General features: G+C 40.1%; 1 protein-coding gene across 5 annotated transcripts in view; it reads right to left on the reverse strand.

Annotated features, from left to right (window-relative positions):
- Positions 1 to 18,741, reverse strand: part of Gale (UDP-galactose 4'-epimerase) — a 245,840-nt gene that overhangs the window by 125,066 nt on the left and 102,033 nt on the right. For 2 of the 5 annotated variants that reach the window (XM_067791395.1, XM_067791394.1), the window contains exon 2: positions 15,090 to 15,340. The exons of 2 other annotated variants lie outside the window; for them this stretch is intronic. In XM_067791395.1, coding sequence (XP_067647496.1) covers positions 15,090 to 15,332 — 243 coding nt within the window. In that variant the 5' untranslated portion in view covers positions 15,333 to 15,340. Of the gene's footprint in view, positions 1 to 15,089; positions 15,341 to 18,455; positions 18,476 to 18,741 lie in introns of those variants that run through there. One more of the 5 variants, XM_067791396.1, reaches the window with a different exon arrangement.

Raw genomic sequence — 18,741 nt, forward strand, 5'->3', positions numbered from 1 at the left:
CCATGGCAAATCGAATTCGAGACAACATACTCTCTACTTTTTAAAAATATTTATTTTCTACATTAAAATAAATTATATATTTGTACATTAAAATAAATTGCATTCAATGCATTTTACTTAAATAACAAAAATATATATAACATTTTAATCAAATATGTTTCAATAAACATTTTTGTTTTATATTTGTACATTAAAATAAATTTCATTCAATGCATTTGGAATTTTACTTAAATACAAAAAAATATATAACATTTTATCCAAATATATTTCAATTAAAATCTTTTTTATATTTGTACATTAAAATAAATTGCATTCAAATCATTTGGTAGTATTTTACTTTTTTGTTTATATTTTACTTAAATATACTTAAATTGTATTCAGTTCATTTCACAGCAAAAGCAATTGTAAATGAAATATAAATTCCAGGTAAGCAAGTTACAGTGTATTTGGTTTATAGTTGGGATCCAACTTTAGCATCTGCATTTTTATTTCCACCTTTTGCTTAAAAAGTTCTTCTTTGATTCTATTGTGGCGTTTTTCTTCTTCATGTTATCTTACTACAGTGTCGGCCACAATTTCTAAAGACCGATTCATTCGACGTAAATACGTTACCATTTCTGCACTTTTTTATTCACAGCTCATAATGCGCTTTTGAATCGGTATAAAATTTCTTCTGGAGCTCAGTTTGGTCCTTCAGTAAGGACGACCCCTCTCCCTTTCGTTTCTTCTTTCCCGGGGCTGGCAGGTAACTTTGCTAGTGGAAGGCATGTCGAGTACATTACGAGAACTTGCTGAAATGTCCATTTCAGAGGTTTGGTCGTTTTGTACCTCCACACTGTCACCAAAATCCTGCGCACCTCTAATCCCACTTGTGCAAGTTTCCAACCCCGTCAAGCCTATAACTGTCTCTTCAAGTGGTGTTATGCGTTGTATTCTGCATGGGCCTCCACCGGTGCCCATTCTTTCTCTCATATTTGTAGACAGCTTACGTTTGATGTAGCACTTCCAATCTGTCCAAACCTGTAACCAAAAGTTAGATTAAAAAATTACTTTTAAGTAATACTTTACTTTTCTCCACGTATTGCCATCTTTTGATGGTGGACCAAGTGCATTTAAAGCGCGTGCAACTTCCTCCCAAAATGCCTCCACTCCTTCCTTCGGGCACCTGATTAGTCCCTGTGCTATATCCCACTTTGTTTCCATTAAATTAGTCAACGTCTCATTCTGCATTTGTGTTGTTGTTTTTGACCTGGAAGCATATAAAAAAACAATCATCATCAAGCCTTTAACGTTTCTCAACAAGTTTTACTTACATTTTTGTTAAAATTCGGTTATAAATTAATAAAAATATAAAAAGAAAATATTTTTCCGCCAACAAATTTACAACTTAGAAAAACGGAACTACGATCGGAATGCAAAATAAACAATATCGAACGATTCGAAGTTGGATCGAAAGAGATGGGAACACAGAATACCAAAGTTGCCAAATCGAAAAAATTCCAATCCAAGTCGAAATGCAGAATAGGGGCTACTATGAGTCTTTACAAAACTACCTCAAGAAGTGGTACCGATACAACTAGTTTTAGTGAATAAAATAAGTGTCCTGAGTATTATGTTAAATTAAAGTCCATAGTTATTGTTTTCCTTGTTACTGAGTCATATTCACATGTTTTTTGCTTTGTTTCCATTGTGTTTTTTGAATATTTTTATTAAATAAACAGAGTGGCTCTTGAGGATGCTGAAATTTGTCAGCGAAATTTCGAGAAAGAATCTTAAATAAATAAATCAGATCGGACAAGCCTAAAAAATTCATATCACTCAAATTCAAACCGATCAAAATAAGTTAATAAAATAGTTTATTGTTTTCCCTTATCCTGGATAGAGAAACAGGATTTCAAAGAAAGGCTTTATCGGTTTTGCTAATTTGGATTTTTTACCAAAAAAATAACGTTCTTTCTTAAGATAGTTGTTCAACTAAGATCTACATATTTGCTTTTATTTAAATGTTTCTATACCTTTATTAGCATGAAAAAAATATACAAAAGTTCGGAAGCGGAGTTTTTTATTCGTCCTACCCTAAATAACTACACAATTTTTTCTAATAAGCAAACGTGCAAAATTTAAAAAGCTTTCAGATGTTAAATAGCTTAGGTTAGGTTGAACTGGCCGGTCAATAGAGACCTTACATAGACTAACGGGTCGATTCTGAGCGTTACCGGTAAAATAGTACCCAGAACATTATGTAACCGAAAATCGTTACCAGTTCTTTTATTCGCGATTCTGGCCAAAGTGGTAATGCTGTCATCACCGAAAAACTCACCAATGTCTGTTGTGAAATTTAAAAGTTGATTTTCTTCGCTTTACCCATGGCGGAACGATACAAAGTTTCAGCATGCGACAGCTGAATATAAACTTTTTTAATTTATTTGATACATCAACTTCCGGCGCAGTACGATTTTGACATTCGTCCATCGAATTTACAAAAACAAAGTACATGGAATTTTTATTTATGTTTGTAGGTATGTCACCATGCTGCCACCTTGTATGGTTCCGCCATGGCTTTACCGAAAATGTGTCACTCGTAGATACGAGGCTAACGAATAAACGAGACGATGTGTATATACGTACATACATGCATAAGATTTTACATAGCTATATTATAATTTATTCTGTGAAAGTACATAATGTAAACAAATATATAATATATAGCAAGAGGCAACATTTTTTTACTATTATCTTTACTTATTTGCGCTTACAATTCTTAATTTTTCAGTTTTGCCTTTTTCTAAACAACAGCTGTTGTGTGGTTATTTCGATGTAACCACCTACTTTTGTGGGTAAAAAATTATCCGGCTACTTTCGCGGATAGAATACCAAAAGGGTGTAGAAGTTTCCACATGATTTCGTTACCGTGGTGAAGAATGTTGTTACCACACTAGAAACGGGGCGTAAATGTGTCCATTATGTTACCAGAATTTATTTGACGACTAAACGGAAGAACCCCAATCAGGTGCTACGACATATGTTATAGAATAACTCCGTCCTCATGGCAAATACTAGCAGTTTTCGCGGACCCAGCTTAATTGCCGCCTCAATATCTGGCAATTCCACCGTCCCTAATAGCTGGAGCCTTGACCTGGCGAGCGCAGGGCATGAGCACAGAACGTGCTCAACCGTTTCTTCCTGCAGCTCAGAATTCCTACACTTGCTGTTACTGACGAGGCCCAACTTATAAGCATGTGACGCCAGAAGGTAGTGTCCAGTCAGTATGTCCATCGTGAGCCTTAAGTTTTCTCTCTTCACAGATATGAGCCACTTTGTGAATCTAATATCGTAGCTTTGCATATGATCTTAGACATTTTGCAGCCCCGTGCTTTTGTCCATGCCTTTCCTGCTTGATGGATCATATGCAACTCCTGTCTTCTTTTGATTTCTCCCAAACGGGTTGGGACGTCTATCGTCGACTCAGAGAGTGTTGCATTGGGAATGTTGTTGTAACACGGAGCCGATGCAATTTGCTAAAGCTGGATGACCTTCAGTCGAGTTGAGACTGTCCATGATTGCTCTTTTCGAGACATAACCACCCTATGCAATGCAGTATCGACTGAACTGTCTTTGGTGTAGGCATGTTGTGCTGAAGAGAATAATTCCTAGTTCATTTTTGATTTTATATACACATCTATTAATCTCTCTAGGGTTTTGACTAGAAAAGATGTCAAACTAATAGGCCTGTATTCTTTAGGGTGCAGATGACTGGCTTTTCCCGCTTTCGGTATAAAGACTACTCGAGCTGTTCTCCAAAATTGCGGGACGTGGTTCAGTTTATTGCCATCTGCAGCTTAGCAGGGAATATCCCATCTGGGCCCGGCGATTTGAAAATAGCAAACGTTTTTATTGCCTATTAAATTTTGGTCTTTGTCACCAATCCTGGTACCTCGCGCTCCGTATTAGGACTGTAAACGTGGTTACATAACTCTTTCGCATCGTCTCCTGATGGGAGTGTGTGTTAAGTAGCGCTTCAAGGACTCTTCACTACTGTGCGGCCATTCCCCGTCGTCCTTTTTTATCAGTCCCTGGACTGCATCCCTTTAGATAGCACTTTCCTCAGCCTCGCGGTTTCGCTGGAGCATTCTATGTCGGCAAAGAAAGTCTTCCATGAAACGCACTTTGACCTGTTGATTTCACGTTTATAGATCCTCAACAGATTTCTGTATTCGTCCCAGCACTCCTCGCTTTCGGCAACTTTTGCCAGCTTAAAAATACTTTTTACCTGCTCTCTAAGACGACTCAGCTCCTTACTCCACCATGGTGGCTTTGCTTTCCCTTTGAATCTTCTCAGAGGACAAGCTCTGTTGTACGCAGTTGTCAGCGCCTTTGATAAGCAGTTGTTGCACTCCTCCAGATCCTCTACGGTGGCAACCTCTTTAGGCTACCCCAGTCTTCATGATACATCTTTCTGAAGTTTGTACCAGTCCATTGCCCTAGGGTTTCTAAAGGTTTTCCCCTTCTCTACCCTCTTTAGGGGGATTCTGAAGCTGATATATGAAGGGTCTGAGAATGATGGCCTGTCAAGGACCCTCTATTCAAAAATGGTAAATGGTTTTTTGCTTACATTTACCATTTATTTGTCTTGGGGACTCCTCTTTTTTAGGCGCATAAATGTACTACCTGTGCTCCAGGACATTTTCCCAAGCTGTGAGCGCAAGAGATCATCCGATTCCTTATTAATATGGAGGATGTAGTACAGCCCCCCCCCCCCCCCCCCCCAAGGGGTAGGAATACGTTGAGTACGCTCCAATCCCGTGTTGGTATGTTCGGGTTCTACCGCTGCAGCATGCTAAGCGTGTCTTCCGCCTTCACCACTCGCCATCCAGCTGTTTCGAAGGCTGGTAGCGGTCTGTTTGGTTCATCATGCATCACTTTGATCATAATACTGATCAGCTCCCTTTCTACGAATCAGCACCTTTCGGTTGACATCTGCCCATTGGGGACGCTGCAATATATTAGTGCCACAGTCGGGGGCTGCTTCGCAACTTCGCTCATCTTCTTCTCGGTGAAAACCGGAGTCTCAGCGTTAGCTCCTTTTAGCATCATCGAGTAATCTGAAGTCCGATTGTTATCTCCCTTTAGCTTATTAACAATTGTGTCTTTGCTTCTCAAGCTATTATTGCCTCCCTCTTCCTGTATTACAGCTTTTAAGCTACATGACTTTCCAGTACTTATATTTCCCTCATCGATCCGCTTTGCAGATTTTGAGGTTTGGTTCCTGTCATTCCGGCTAGTTCGCCTCCTGTTTCTTGGACTGGGGCGTTTAACCTCCCCCTTCTGCCTCTTAAAAGCAGGCTTTTCAGGTTCAGCCGATCGCTGCCTCTTGCCTCTAGGGGCTTCTTCCTCATCGATGCAGTTGCAAAATCGAGGGTTGTTAGCAGGAAAGCTTTCGTCTGTGAATTGTCTTCGACATCCTTCCACTGTCTCGCGGGCCCATGCCAAGCCATTGCTCTCATTGTTGGTTGGGTGAATCACTGGGCCCAAGCGCCGCATAATTCTTAATGCAGCCCGAGAGGGTTCTCTTAAGCTCCCTATCTCGTTGTTTCCGTTCTAACATTACTTCTTTGTCCGGGCTAGTATGCAGCTTCTTTGCCGAGACTGACTGCACAGTATCATCGCTATCCGCGTCCGAGTCATAGCTGACAGCGATTGGCTTGCAATGCCAACGCCTTTTCCTTCGCATCCTTACTTTCTCTTAAAGTTTTTGAGTTCATCTTGGTCATACGACCACCACCTGCCCACAAGGCGGGCTCAGCGGTGTAATGGTAAAAATTGGGATAAAAAACCGTACGCCATAATGGCGCCCCTTGATGTGGTAAGGCCATCATTACTTCCCGAGGCGGCCCGTTATAGGGAAGCCTCCGTTCAAATACAGCCGAATATATCTCCTGGCTGTAAATCATCCAATAGGCACACCTTTGAATAGGGGGTTGGCAGTTCTTGGTCACCGACATCCCGCCGCCCTCCTATGAAGCGAAACGGCGTAGATGCTGGACCTAAGCCGCTCAGCCTCGTAGTCGGGCGCTATGGAGTTCGGCTAAGCACTCACACCATCGATAAGGTCCCTTTAATTGGGGTTACACTGAAATGATAGTCCTTGGTCGGGAAAATCCCGAGTCGCTCCGGTACATAGAACCGACTGCCTTGCACAACAACAACAAGGTGCCTGCTATAGTGAGGGATGTTAAATAAGCATGTGTACTCCTTTACCAAAATAAAATAAAATTTTCCGGAAAGTTCGGGTAACATATTTTATTGATGTCTAAAATTTGTCGCATTCGTAGTCCGTATCCCCTCTTTAATTGGTGGATTCATATATTTCTTTATTTCTTTCTTTATTTCACTTAGTCAATGGATTTAAATCCTTACAGACTATGATACAAACTAAAATTAAGAGATAGTTATTTGAAAAATAATACATGGTACTTAGAAAGCAGATTTTAACATATTTAGCAGTTTCGCTTTTGGAGCAGAAAAGTCTAGATTTACAACAGTACTGATAGAGTTAAACTCACGGAGAGCACGAGCAATTGGAGCATTACTGGAATAGAGGGTTTTAAAATTGTCACAATAAAATGTATAAAAACTGCGAAGACACCTCCGAGGAATATTAAATCGAATCCTATCCAATAAATATGGACAGTCAACGGACTCATTAATAATATCATACGTGAATGACAAGCAGAGTATTGATCTGCGATTTTCTAAAGACTTAAGGCTTAAAAGCATAAGTCGCGCAGAGTAGGCGGGTATAGGATCAGAGAAGTTTAATGGACGAAGGGCATATTTGAGAAAAATTTTTTGTATTCTTTCAATTCTGGTAATAGCAGTTTGACTACTTGGTCTCCAAATAAATACGCCATATTCCAGATTAGATCTAACAAAAGACGTGTAAAGTAGCTTAAACGTGTAGGGATCAGAGAATTTGGTAGCATTGCGCCTCACAAAGCCAAGCATAGAATATGATTTAGAGGTTATGAAATTTATGTGCTTACTAAAAGAAAACTTATTGTCAAAGACAACACCAAGGTCCTTAATCTCATTAACACATTGAAGCTCACAATTAGAGATACTATAATTTGTAGTTAGAAGATTAATTGACTTCGAGTAGGTCATTTGAAAGCATTTGGACGGATTCAAAGAGATACCGGAGTTCAGGCACCATTGGTGCAATTTATTAATATCATTCTGCAACATTAAGGCATCATCTGGCGTCTTAATGGCAGAAAATAGCTTTAAGTCATCGGCGTATAGCAAACACTTCGCGAATGAAAAACAACTACTTACGTCATTAATAAATAAAATAAATAAAAGTGGACCTAATATACTCCCTTGCGGAACCCCAGAAGTGGCTACAAACGGACTAGACGATTGTTCATCAATGGAAACAACACACTGTCTGTTACTTAAATAAGGCTTTATCCATAAAAGAAACGAAGAGTGGAAACCAAGGCAACCTAATTTTTTAATTAAAACACTATGATGGATTTTATCAAAAGCTTTTGAAAAGTCAGTATAAATGCAATCAACCTGATAACCTGCAGAAAAAGATTCAACACAATATTCACTAAAAACAGCAAGATTTGAAACTGTTGATCTACCAGCGACAAAACCATGCTGGAAGGGAGATATTAAAGACTTAACCGCAAAACTCAACTTGGCATTAACAGCATGCTCGAAAATTTTGGAAATGGTAGAAAGCTTTGAAATAGGTCTGTAATTACGCACATCATTTTTGTTACCACTTTTACAGACGGGGGTAATGGAGGTGAGCTTCCACTCGTCAGTGAACGTACCGGACGATAGAGATTTATTAAAGGTTATTCTTAAAGGAAGAACTAGAGTCGGGCAGTTTTTTAACAGGGCTGAAGAGAACCCATCAACGTCTGTTTGAGACGAAGATTTAAGTTTGAGAATAGCATTACTAATATCATCAGAAGAGAGACAGGGGGCACCAAAGTTTAGAGCAGTGTCAAGATTCGAGGAGGCATCAAACGATTGATAACTATCGTCGGCAGAAAAAATTGATTTAAAAAACTCCGCAAATAAGTTGGCTGTATCACCCGGTGTTCGCGCTGAGTGGCCATCAAGGAACCCTCCAGACGGTGTACTGGAGCAACCTTTTTTGGACTTGATATAGCTCCAAAATGTTTTCGGATTCAATTTAATATTAGACTCGATTGTATGAATATAGTTGGTGTACAGAAGCTTATCCAAATTATTAAATTTCTTCAAGTATTGCTTATATTTAATGAAGAACAAATGGTTCTTCGTATGTTTAAACTTACGCATATATTTATTTCTGAGATTCCTCAATTTTTTCAACTTTTTCGTATACCACGGAAGTTTGTAAGGCCTCATTCTTCTCATAGGAATTTTATGCAGGCAGTGATTTAATAGAATAGATTTGAAAGTTAGGAAACTATTAGAAGTATCCAGTCCTTCAAGTAACACTTCCCAGTCTATTTCAGATAAAAAACTATTAAAACTGGGAAAATCAAACGAATTAAAGTTAAAAGTAAATCTGCTTTCAGAAGTATCCTGTGAAAACTATAAAAACTAAAATTAATAACCAAGGGTAGGTGATGCCTGTCCTTGTGAGTGATGGGATTTGTACATTCACTGATTTCACAATTAATATTATCACTAATAAATATGAGATCGTGCTAAACCATCCAAAGCAGTGGGCCCAGACGGCATAGCCATGCCGATGCTTAAAAACCTAGGAAAGAGGGGTTCAAATATTTAGCACATGTCTTCAATCTGTCTCTTTCCACCTTTGTCATACCTGAGAAATGGAAAATGGCCAAGGTGGTCCCGCTACTAAAGCCTAGGAAACCAGCTAACATAGGTGAGTCGTATCGTCCGATATCTCTCCTATCGTCAGTGGCAAAGACGCTTGAAGCCATTCTGCTCCCTTATTTCCAAGCAAATTTGCAGCTAGCCCCTCATCAGCATGGCTTCAGAAAACTCCATAGCACTACCACCGCGCTAAATGCCATTAGCACCCAGATAAATTGCGGTTTAAATCAATACCCCCACCATAGAACAGTACTCGTAGCGCTAGACCTATCAAAAGCTTTTGATACGGTCAACCATGGCTCGTTACTGCAGGACCTGGAAGGGTCTACCCTTCCCCCATGTCTTAAAAGGTGGACCGCAAATTATCTGGGTGGTCGGCAGGCATCGGTGCAATTTAGAAACGAAACATCAAAACCAAGGATAATTAAACAGGGGGTGCCACAGGGTGGTGTCCTATCCCCACTTTTGTTTAATTTCTACATATCTAAGCTACCTTCACCACCGGAAGGAGTCGCAATCGTTTCCTACGCCGATGACTGCACAATAATGGCCACAGGCCCAGGCCCAAAGATCGATGCGCTATGCAATAAAATAAACGGCTACCTCCCTGATCTCTCCAGTTTTTTCGCCTCGCGAAACCTGGCATTATCACCGACTAAATCTTCCGCGACCTTATTTACAACATGGACGCCCCAAATGTCGACCATTTTGAACATCCACGTCGATGGCACTACGCTACCGACTGTCCGACACCCCAAAATCTTGGGTGTGACGTTTAATCAGGATCTACATTTTGGTGAGCACGCAGCCGCAATTGTTCCGAGAATTCAGAGCCGTAACAAAATCCTCAAATCCCTCGCTGGCAGTACTTGGGGAAAAGATAAAGAAACACTCATGACTACATACAAAGCAATTAGCCAGCCGATTACGTGCTACGCGTCACCCATATGGTCGCCAAGCCTAAAAATCACCCACTGGAAGAAACTACAGGCCTGCCAAAATACTGCTCTCAGAATCGCCACGGGCTGTCTTCTTATGTCCCCAGAACACCATCTGCATAATGAGGCGAGAATACTCCCCATCAGGGACAGAAATGAGATGCTGACCAAACAGTTCCTGTTGAATACCCAGAAACCTGGGCATCCCAACAGACATCTGATTGATGAACCAGCACCGCCTAGGGGCTTAAGGATTCATCTCCGTAAGCATTTTGAGGAAATACGGCACCTGAGAACCCAGCCGTATGAAGTGAAAAAACACAAGCAGGTCCTTGGTGAACTCCATAAACAGGCGTCGGACTTTTATGCCGGGAATTGCCCGGTGAATCCTGTACTTAACGAAAATTATCCAAAACTTGCGGAAGAGGAACGCATACTCCCCAGGGAAACGCGTGTCACTCTTGCTCAACTTCGTTCTGGATACTGTAACAGGTTAAACTCTTACCTATCCAGAATCAACCCTGACATACAAAATGTATGCTCCGCTTGCAATGTGTCCCCACATGACACCAACCATCTCTTCAATTGTAATGTGGAACCAACGCCTCTAACACCTCTTTCCTTATGGTCCACCCCTGTTGAAACGGCAAGATTCCTTGGACTCCCGTTAGAGGATATTGATGACAATTTGTGATCGGTCGCGGCTATTAGGTGGGGCGAGCATTGCTACAACAACAACAGATTGAGTAATCTATTTAAAGTATTAACACATTTGTTGATTTGCAATAAATTAAGACTAAGTAAATTGTCAATGAAATATAATTCGTGATTTGCAGAGAGATTATTAGGTGTAAGACCAAAATTACAAACATTAGTTGACCAGTCAATATTGCATAAGTTGAAGTCACCAAGCACGCAGAGATGATTATCACTTAGGTTATTAATAACTAGCGAAACTATGTTGTCAGCGTGTGCCTTGTATAGTTCAAATGAACTGCCTGGTGGCACGTATGATGCAAGGAGATATAGGGAGCCTTGTGAATCAGAACCATTAATGCAGGCACAAATTTGGTCGAGCAGAACGTCACCATTACTAAGCGGAAAGAAACAGGAGGATAACTGACGTTTGACTGCAATTAAGACCCCACCGCCACGAAGACAACCAGTAGCGTTAGCATCTCGATCTTTGCGGAATACATTAAAAAGATTAGAGTCGAAGAACTCACTGTCGAAAAAACTTCCATTCAGCCATGTTTCGATGAAAACAAAAACGTCATAATCCAATTGGGAACTGAAGGTGTGAACAAGATCGGCTTTGGTCCTCATCCCAGAAAGGTTTTGGAAATATACCTTTATCTCACTATGACCATTAATTGGAGGCAGAGCACTCGCCACATTGTTCAGTGATTGCTAATCGTCGCTTGACACTGGGTCCGAGCTACTTGCTTGTTTGCGAACATTTTTAAACGGTTTAACTTTCACATTTGCTGACCATAGCAAGGGATCCATAATTGCGTCATGGAGGGTAGCTGACACGCCAAGCTTAAAATTTACTCTAGAGAGTTTAGTAAAATCTGTATCTTTTTTAACCAGAGGGAAGCAGGCAAGTTCATTGCCATCGATTTTCCACATAGGAGATTATATTATCAGCAGTGACATTAGATTTGAATGACGATAGATGGATCCATTTTTTTGCGGAAACTACATCAAGTTCAGTGTTAGTACTGACTCCGATCACTAGACTACGCGAACTGGTTTGGACTTGGGGGGTTTTCTTTTGATGGACTTGACTTCCCGCGTAGAATCACTGATTTCATCATTGCCTACCACGTCAACGTTAGTACCAGAAGACAGAGATTTAGTGCGGCCTATAGCTTCTCAGAAAAGGGCATCTTTGTGCTTTCAGCAGTTTATAAAACGTTCATTTACTTTTCAAAATGTTAGAGAAACTTTGTGCAATATATCGAACATTCACTGGGTTTCTTGACTTTTTTGGGTTTTACTGTGAATTTCTTCCCAGGAAGTGGACTAGAGACGGATCTATTCGAACAAATTCCATTCACGGTTCGATTTGCCTGAAATTCGGTATATACGTAGCCCTTTGCCTAGATTAGTATTTACGATACTTTTTTTCCGGGAAGTGGACCAGTAACCGAAATGAGTTTCAGGGCATTTTTAGTACTGAACACTTTGATGAATTTATAAATACTGCTGGGAGTCTACATGGGGTATATGTACTTTCGTTGTTTAGAAAATACAAAAAAATTGCGGAAAACCATGCTATTTAGTTTTAACCGGTTTTTATTCGTTTACCCCTAAAACAAATCCATTCTTGAACATAAACCATCAAAGTTAATGCGAAAAACGACATATTAGTCCTAACAAAAGTGTTCATATAGCACCAGTTACCTAGTGTGCATTATAATATGCTGTGTTGTGCTAACCGTTAATTACTGTTGAATCAGTTAAATCATTTTTTATGTTTGATGCTTTGCTAATATTGATTTCAGTTGCGGTTTGATAACTTGTGTGGAACAAGAGAAGCGCAATTTAAGATACCAGGTTTAAATATTATTTGGCATGTCTGCGAAATTTTAGAACGGAAGATTAGAAAAAAAAGGTGTCTAAAGCTGGTGTTCCCAAAGAACGCATAATTGTAGCTTGGAACAATATAACACCTGCAGAGTTAACAAATTTAAAATCCGCAATGCCACGACGGCTTCAATGTTATTTAGTTTTACGTGAAGTTGTTCATACTAAAACAGTTTACTGTATGAATTTTTCTGTAGACTTTAGTCCGCCACTTTAAATACACACATTTTACTTGAAATATTCCAGAATACTGAGGCCTTATTCTGTAACTCGATTCGAAAGATAATCCGACGTCCCCACGGCAGCCGGTTCTATGTACCGGAGGTACTCGGGATTTTTTTCCGACCAAGGGCTGTCATTTCAGTATAACCCCATTTAATTTGTTGCGTCCCTCGCGTCCTCGGAGCAGATCCCTGCAGCTGAGCTGCTCCATACCCTTCTCCTCCGGGAAAGTATTGAAACCAACTCCGGTCCTAGGATCTGGTTCTGCTGTGTTTGCCGGAAAAGGATCTCCTTCAGACGGTTGTACTCTTGTCAGTGTGTAGCGTGCAAAAGATGGTTGCATCGCTTGAGAAGTCCGTCGTCAACGATATCTCCACAAAACTTATGTGGCTTCCTGCTGCTCGCTTCCAAGGAAGTGCCGCGGTTCATCCTCAAGTGCACCTCCGCCACCATCTAGAAGCAACGACTGCTCGCTGTTGCTGGCACCAAACGGCGCCTTCAGTTAACCCGGTAGCAAGGTTCGAAACGAGCTCAAGGTCAGAACAATAATTGTTTGTAATAATTATTGTTTTTTTCTTAATTTTTCTATAATTAAAAAATTTTATTTTGTTTTTGGAATAGTAAGTAGAAAACTAACCATTTAGCTATACAGCGGTGGTTTGTTTGACTGACAAATTGCTACTTCTGTTCCTTCTTACCAACTATATTTATTCAGCGTTGCGCCATCTGTTGCAAGACACTAACCCATCACTACAATTTACGAACCAAGGATAGAAGCAATGTCGCATAAGAAGTAGTCATTAGCTCCTAGTCCCCCATATCACGTACTCCGTATGAAAGCTAAGAATTTTAAAGATTGCAGACAACATAACAACGTAGTTCATGCCCTGGTCGCATTCATAGACGTTCCGACCTTAGCAATGGCAACCGCCCGACGGGCGAATTCGTTGTACAACGCTGCCAAAATACAAGTGCCAGCACATCAACACCAGCAGCAGTCGGACAAAACACACGACAAAGCCTAAATCCTCATATCATATTCACACATTTCTAACCACAAGAGTGACGACTGCCCCCCGTTGCACTTCAGAATTCTGCAATTAAATTGTAACGGGTTAACCGGAATCATCGCAGAGATAGTTGATTACATCAATAAAAGAAATATCCGCACAGCCGCAATTCAGAACAAAGCAAACAGCCAGATCGGACCTCCGAACTTGCGATGGCTACAACCGTGCAATAAAGTATATTTCAACCCAACATCAGCCGCAGGGACAAAACCTTAGAAAGTTAAGGCACACCAATCCGGTCAGGTGCTGTTGGCCTAGAAATAATTAGCTTCTATATTTATCCTGCCACCTGCTGTCCACGTGGCTCTGATATCCTACTGCTATTTAGTGGCTAAAACCGGTTTCAACGCACAGCCTGCCAGTCGATACCAGAGCAGGCAGCTAGCACAGGAAATGGACAATACGACTTCCTGCAAAATAAATGGCGATGCCCCCACCTGAATCGCAGGAAAATATTACAGCTCGCCAGGCATTTCCATTTTAAGTGTAGTAGGCATAAACTGCGTTGATCATCTGACCACCTGCCCACACTCCTTTCAATACAGCGATCGGCTAATTTCATCACCTCTGAAAAGCGGATTCATGTTAAATTTAAATGCTTGTCTAACACGACAAAACAAAATGACAAAATATCTATCGCCTTAACTCTGTCGCACTCGAAGAAATGCATGAGCGCTGACGTAATAGCCGACCGATATCACTCCTATCACCAGTAGGGAAGACATTGGAAACCGTCCGCTCCTTCATTTTACTGCGAATATTCGCCTAGCTACCAATCAATATAATACACATTTTCCGAACAAATAGTAAGCTTTTTTTAATTTGTATAAAATTGTGTATTTATTAATGACTGATGTTTCATATATTTTAGGATTTTTTTATAACTTCCGTTCACATACTTTTGAGGACATATAAATTTTGGAAAATATCTCATAAATGTGCGGATATGTTAGTATTTTTTAGAAAAATATGACTTCGTGAAAGTGGCAAAAAGTGGGTAGCGTTGGTTCGCAGGAAGTTTTGCATGCATATTCAAGTTTCTAACTAATAGCGTTTTCATTTCTGAAAAAGTGTTAAGCTTTTTGTACGGTATGGGTTGTATTCGTTCTTTTGTGAAAATTGTAACCTGCTGGCAGCGCAAAAGCGTTACACTTTTTATTATGCATAAAATGATCAGTGATTGTGACAATTTACTACCGCAATTTCACAAATTTTTTAATTTTTATTATGTACTGACAATGCCCTCGAGAGAATCAGCTGATACACGGGGTAGCCATTTATATTATTTTCACGTACTATAAAAACTGCCACTTTTCAGCGGTAAGAGTAACTATAATAAGGTTTTACTATTTATTTATGTAAACATTTTTATGTTCATTATTTATAGAAACATTTCATATCAGAGGACAAAACTCACCTCTTGGAAAACGGCACGAACTTGATCTCTGTCCGTTATATCAATGCAGTAATAACTTAATTCTTTTCCCGTAAGTTTTTGCACTCTTTTCAAAGATTCAGGCAGTTTTGAAGAACCCGAGCTGTAAGCGTTACATAAATTATCAACGCAAATTAAGTTATACCCTGCATTAAGCATCTCCAAAATTGTATGGGAACCTATATATCCCGCGCCTCCTGTAACCAAAACGTTTGGTGGTCCCATTATAAGCGCTATAAAAAATATGGAAAAATGTATATAAATAAAACAAGAAAATAATTTAATTTTTGAGATTGTGGTATCGAAATCCATCTCCATGGCTTACAAACTATTAACATTTACGTGGTTTTAATAAATAAATTTTAATTGAAGAAATAAAGTATTTCACCGTAACCAAAGACAAACTGTATCTTTTTGACACAGACCATTTTAAGTACATATATGTGACCCGGTCTATGAAAAGGTGGCTTATGACTCACAAAAAATTACTACTACTAAGAAACTGAAGAAATGCATTGTTTATCTTTAACAGCTGTTTCTCGCAATTTCTTTTTTGAGTCATAAGCCACCTTTTCATAGACCTACAGGAGTTTGCCCCGGCCTTTAACCTTCCGTCTGTCGCCGTATTTTTTGGTAAAATTTTCGGGCGTTATTCCTGGTGGCTAGCAGCTCAAGCTCCTCGCACTCACGCCTTTCTGCTTCTGCTTTTTTCTTCCTGAAAAGGCGTATCGCTTCCATTTATTTCGGTTGCAACGCGGCATTCTTCATCGTACCAGTTGTTTTTTCGTGGCCGCCGGTAACCAATTTTTTCCTCGGCGGAAGTGCGAAGTGCTTTGGAGATATGCTCCCACTGCTCCTGTATTCCTTCAGGCTGAGTTGTGGTCTCAGAGAGCAGGTGTGAGAGTCGAGTTGCGAAATCATTGGCAGTCTGTTGTGATTAAAGCTTTTCGACATCTAGCTTTCCTTGTGTTTTTTGTTCCTTGGTTTTAGCCGCGCTGAGGCGGGTGCGTATTTTGGCTGCAACGAGATAATGGTCCGGGTCGATGTCAGGTCCTCGGATCGTGCGCACATCTAAAACACTGGAGGCATGCCGTCCGTCTATCACAACGTGATCGATCTGATTGCAAGTATTTCGATCAGGAGACAGCCATGTAGCTTGATGTATCTTTTTATGCATGAACCTCGTGCTGGATATGACCATGTTTCGAGCACCGGCGAAGTCAATCAGCCTCAGTCCGTTAGGAGAAGTTTCATTGTGTAGGCTGAACTTTCCGACTGTAGAGCCAAAACACCTTTGCCCACCCTGGCGTCGCCAAGCACGACTTTTATATCATGACGGGGGCAGCGCTCGTATGTGCGTTCTAATTGTTCATAAAAGGTGTCTTTCACCTCATCGCTTTTATTTGGATAGCGGCGAGACGCTCGTCCACAGGCGTGAACGCCAGAACTTAGCGACAAAGTCTCTCTCCCACCACGAATCCGACGCCGAAACTGCGCTTATTCGTATGGCCACTGCAATATATGTCACAATTTTTGATCTTCTTTCTTCCTTGCTTCGTCCAACGCATTTCTTGGAAGGCGGTGATGTCAGATTTTGCTTTGACGAGGACATCAACCAGCCGGGCATCTGCACCAATCCCATTCAGGGAGTGGACGTTCCAGGCGCATGCTCTCAATTCATTGTCCTTTAAACGTTTGCCATGGTCGTCATCAATAGAGTTTATTTATTCGAGGTTTGTTGGTATATTTCATTGGAGTATGGTGTTACGTGGCGGGTCCCAAGCCCAGCGCACAACCCGCTCAGCGGGGGTGAAAACATTACTTGCACGTGATATTATTTATTACTTGCATGAGATCTCCCCGGATGCTTAGCGGCTACCCAGAGGATACTTGGCCGCAAGCGACCGGCAGTAGTGAGCTGCTTGAACCGCATGCAAAATATTCGCTCTGGCCATTCCTAGGTGAATGGCGGTCAAAAGCTTTTCTCACATTCGTGGACTTCTACACACAGCTTCACACTAGGATATGTTTCTTAATTTCACTTCAACGGCTAACTTTTTGGGTGCTCAGTTTTGATCTACCGTTCACCTGCATTCATACTGGTTTTATGGCATGTGCCTCTATGGTACAAATTCATGGAGGTGGAAAGTTTAGGTTGAAAAGAGTTTCCTCACTAATATTCAAAGAAAATTTTAAATTTTATCTTGGTTTCTGCTCCTTCTACCACAGCACAGGGTTCTGGGTTCAAACACTCCAAGTGTATTTCTGCTATGAGAATTTTTTCAGTGAAAACTCATTTGCCTTGTAGATGCCCTTCGAAATCTGTCCGTCCCGCCAATTTTTAGGGAAAATTAAAAAGGAGAATGAACAAATTAGATGATAAGCTTGGCCTACATCTCCTCGAGATAAAGCGCGGCACTTAGTTCTGTATTTCAATTTATTTTTGGGTTGAAATTCTGGAGAGGTTGTAAGAAATACGGTATAACTTAATTATTCTGTAGGAACAGAAAAATATAGAGTCGAAATATTTTGAGCCAAAATTATGTTTTTTTTTCTTACTGTAGAAAATAATGAAACCACATTCTGTTTTCGAAAGACTTTTTCATTCTTCCTATCTTTTTTGTGTTTGCGCAATTGTTCTGGGTAAAAGGCCTTTCTCTTTCGTGAATGAAGGCACACACGGACGGAGGGTGAGCGCGACATGGCGGAACCATACGATGACGGCCGGAAATCAGCTGATTGGTAATTTTTAATGTGACTTGACACTTGCAGAACGAATATGAAATTTGCAAGGCGATTTCCGCCAATGTAGCTACGTAACTTCGGCTAGTTAAATGTCAAGTACAAGCATAACGTTGCAATGTATGAAAATTCTTTTCAATTTCAATATATTGTATAACTCGCCGGTTCTTTCAACAAAGCTTATTAAATATATTTATAATAAAAGATAAGATGGATTGAACTGACCGGTAGGACCAGGTTTCTAATGGTGATCAGTTTTTTCGGAAAATAATTGAAAGAATTATTGTGTGAAGTGGATCTATCTGCCCAGCTATGGCAGCTTTCTGAAAATTTGCTTCTTCTATTTCAAATTAAGTGAAATTTAAGTCTCTAAAATAACTTTCAAAAAATCGATCAATGTGAACCGGTGACTCAACTTTTTTATGTAAATTTTGGTCGTGTAACTTAAATTAAATAGAAAATTAACAATGTCAACACCCCTTGAAATAAAAAAGTGCGTAGAACGAAATAAACACGTCACAAAAAAGAACAGATATACATTTGCCGGGTGAATAAAGACTTGAGATTGTCTTCAGCAAATTTCTTAGGCACGCTACTGGTACCTACCTATTAGGGCTCTTGAAAAACATCAAAATAATCGACTAGTCGGTCATTAAAAAGGAATAATGAAGCTTTCACTTAGATGGTGTTATATTTGTAATAAAACCACTGTGTTTAACCAATGTCCGAGTTATTTATTAATTCATGTGCTTTAGCTTTCAGAGTTGCTGAGTGACTGATTTACATTGTTGTCGCTCGTGTATCATTATGTGATGTTCACACTTTCAAACTTATGTACTATTCATAACATCTTCCTTCTTTTTTTCTCTAATGTATTGTTATTGGTTTATAC

The sequence above is a fragment of the Eurosta solidaginis genome, chromosome 5 (assembly GCF_040869045.1).
Source record: "Eurosta solidaginis isolate ZX-2024a chromosome 5, ASM4086904v1, whole genome shotgun sequence".
In the NCBI taxonomy this organism is placed as follows: Eukaryota; Metazoa; Arthropoda; class Insecta; order Diptera; family Tephritidae; genus Eurosta; species Eurosta solidaginis.